Source organism: Echinops telfairi, unplaced genomic scaffold, assembly GCF_000313985.2.
Source record: "Echinops telfairi isolate 266 unplaced genomic scaffold, ASM31398v2 ScPeMD7_7466;HRSCAF=8504, whole genome shotgun sequence".
Taxonomy (NCBI): domain Eukaryota; kingdom Metazoa; phylum Chordata; class Mammalia; order Afrosoricida; family Tenrecidae; genus Echinops; species Echinops telfairi.
In genome coordinates this window covers 4,247,480-4,251,079 of record NW_022111366.1, presented here as the reverse complement: position 1 = coordinate 4,251,079, position 3,600 = coordinate 4,247,480, and the positions used below count along the sequence as shown (strand labels likewise).

Genomic DNA, 3,600 nt, shown 5'->3' with positions numbered 1-3,600 from the left:
TGATAAAGCTGGTTTACCAGCCACATGGCAGACTAATGAAAAATCTATGAAGCAACGATACAATGATAAAGCTGGTTTACCTTATGAAGCAATGCTTTACTTGAGGTTCTAAGAAAAAAACCAGATAAACAAGACACATGTTAAATACTAGGCAATAGTGTCATTTGGGAGAGGAGAAGCAAATTTAAAATACCTTTGATAAGACTTTGTGTTAGACTGGAAGAAAGTGAAGACACTTGATTAACTTTGTGTAAATGCTTCTACAAGAAGGGAAAACCAAATTTCTGTAGTTCTTTAATTGACTGATGCTTGAGCATATTTTTTTCTCCAAATATCTATAGAGTAAGTAGGGCATTTTACTGATAGATATTTGAATTGTTTCTTGCTTGGGAGAATTGCCAATAATGCTCAAGAGCAATTCTGTCCATGTGTCTTAGGGAACAGGCACAGGCGTTTTGATTAGATATCTATACTTACTAAGGAGTTCTCTATGCTAAAGAGAGTTGTGATGACTTCATATGCTTAAATTCCCAACAGATATGCCATTCTTCTAACAGGGAAGTGTCAACTTACACTGTAACCAATAGTATATGAGAATTCATATTACCTCACCTATTTGCCAACATTTGGTATCACTAGTCTTTTAAATCTTGACCAAAATGATCAATTTGACTACATAAAAAAATAAAATATTACCCAAACAAAAAAAACACACAATGTGTGTCTATTAATAAGGGAATTGTTGGGTACATTATGGTGTATCCAAATTATGGACTGTTATATCACTATGGAAAATTAGTTAGCCCTCTATACATTGCCCTGAAGAGAAATTCATGACTTATTGGTAAGAGAGAAAATAAGTAGGTATAAAAATATCAGACAAAAAATGAAATGCAATTTATATATATTATAGTCTGATATATATATATCAGACTAAACTTAAAGAAAACAACAAAAATCCCCCTGTATATTTGTGCAAATAAGCTTGTCTGAGCATAGAACACAACACATTTCTAATATTTCTTAATTTAGGGGTTTTGGGTAGTCAGAGTAATTTTTATAAAAGCATCTGTTACTTTTGTCATGAAAAATTGTAATAAAAACTATGCAAGCTAGGCTTGAAGACAAACAAGTGGCCATCTAGCTGAGAAGCATCAAAGCTCATATGGAAGAAGCACACCAGCCTGTCTAACCACGATGTGTAGAAGGGATCAGTTATCAGACATCAAAGAACTTAAAATCCTATCAGTGGGTGCCCGCTCTACTGACACAATCACTGAAGACAAACGTGTGCATAAGCAAATGTGGTGAAGAGAGCTAACGGTGCCCGGCTATCAAAAGACATAGCGTCTGGGGTCTTAAAGGCTTGAAGATAAACAAGCAGCCATCTAGCTCAGAAGCATCAAAGCCCACATGGAATAAGCACACCAGCCTGTCTGACCACGAGGTGCAGAAGGGACCAGTTATCAGACATCAAAGAACTGAAAATCAGATCAGTGGGTGCCCACCTTCCTGATATGATCACTGAAGACAAACGTGTGCATAAGCAAAGGTGGTGAAGAAAGCTGATGGTGCCTGGCTATCAAAAGATATAGCATCTAGGGTCTTAAAGGCTTGAAGATAAACAAGCGGCCAACTAGCTCAGAAGCAACAAAGCCCACATGGAAGAAGCACACCAGTATGTGTGACCACGAGCTGTCAAAGGGATCGGGTGTCAGGCATCAAGGAACAAGAAATCATGTCATTGCAAAGGTGGGTGAGTGCAGAGTGGAGACTCAGAGTGCATCGGTTGGCAACTGAACACCCCCCGGCTGAGGGGCTTTGGGGAGAAGAAGAGCTAACCAGGGTGCAGGGTAGCAATGATGAAACATATAACTTTCCTCTAGTTCTTAAATGCTTCCTCCCCCCTCCCCATATCATGATCCCAATTCTGCCTTGCAAATCTGGCTAGACCAGAGGATGTACATTGGTACAGATAGCAACTTGAAACACAGGGAATCCAAGATAGATGACTCCTTTCAGGACCAGTGGTGAGAGGGGCGAGGCCTGGAGGGTGAAGGGAATGTGGGGTAGAAGGGGGGAACCAATTACAAGAATCTAAGTATAGCCTCCTCCCTGGGGGATGGACAGCAGAGAATAGGGCGGAGGGAGACATCGGACAGTGTAACTAATGACAAAACTATAATAATTTATGAATTATGAGGGGTTCATGAGGGAGGGGGGAGGGAGGGAGCGGGGGGGGGGGGGAATGAGCAAATGATATTAAGGGCTAAAGTAGAGGGCCAATATTTTGAGATTGATGAGGGCAACAAATGTACATATGTGCTTGACTCAATGGATGTATGTATGGACTGTGATAAGAATTGTACGATCCCTCAATAAAATAATTAAAAACAAAAACAACAAACAAACAAAACAAATTATGCAAGCACAAACAACCACAACATAAACAAAGGGTATGCTACATATGAACAAGGTACTTTTGTAGATGCTGCTTATAAAAATTTTAATGAAACACAGCTTTCCTCCAAGGCTTATTGTAGTAGCTACAGAATTTCATGTCAATTTGATAAGTATAGAGGTGGAGTCCTTGTGGGCTTGGCTTTCTCAGGAGGATCTGGAAACGTCCTCCCTTTCTCCTTGGAAGGGGCCACTTTCTCTCTCTGCTTCACATTCCTATTGACAAGCCACAGAAGCCACACTGATGAAAGCCAGAGCCCTGGAGAGGCATCCACCACCATCGGGTCTGCATGACTTTGCACCCAACTGGCCTGTGATCTTCCTACATTTTGCATCATTGCCTGTGCTCCATGAGTCTGAAGAGGAAATTGTAGACTAGTATCAGACGTATGGGCTAGTGTCAGACTTAAGGACTTGATCTTGATTGAGCTGGGCTGTTTTCTCAATATACAATTGCTCTTTAATATAAAGCTCTCTCTGGCACACAATGAGTCTCTCTGAACTTGTTTTTCTAGTCAACCCAATTTAACACACTTATCATCTGGCTGAGGAGACAGCGTGGGGGGAACTTGTCCCTTCGTTGCCGAGTTGATTATCCTGAAGGCTCAGCAGAAAGATCATTTTTTGTTCTAATGCCAAACTTCCCATCACAAACTAGTTTTGGATTTGTGATTACTTAGTATTATTTGTCTTCCTTGGATTACCTTGAGAGAGCCTTCTAAAATGAAAGGAATCTTTTCCTTCTCTTTTTCTTTCTCTTTTTCATTCTCAGATACTTCTACTTTGCTGATTCCTTTGTTGCCTACAATCAGAGAAAATTAAAATCTCAGTAAATCCCTAAAATAAGGTATCACAAGAGGGCACACCGTGTGGGCCGGAGGGGATATCAAAGCCTATCAAGTTCAGCTCCCCATTCATTCTTCACCAAATTCTTTCTCCATCACCCCCAGTGAACATCTGAAGTGGAGCTGAGCTCCTTCAGAGATGGGGCACTCACAAGCATCTGGGTGCAGCACAGATTATGTGTTGAGATGTTGGCAATTTGTTGAACTGCAAGCTTTCCTTGTGAATTTCCACTAACTTAGCCTAGTTTAACTTCTTGGGACCCACAGAACAAATCTAACTTTTTCTTCCATACTG

At 40.5% G+C, this 3,600-nt stretch overlaps 1 protein-coding gene across 1 annotated transcript in view; it reads right to left on the bottom strand.

The window, feature by feature from the left end:
* The window catches only part of SPAG17 (sperm associated antigen 17), a 274,115-nt gene that overhangs the window by 84,442 nt on the left and 186,073 nt on the right, over positions 1-3,600 (bottom strand). The window contains exon 18 of the mRNA XM_045283716.1: positions 3,165-3,262. Coding sequence (XP_045139651.1) covers positions 3,165-3,262 — 98 coding nt within the window. The remainder of the gene's footprint in view (positions 1-3,164; positions 3,263-3,600) is intronic.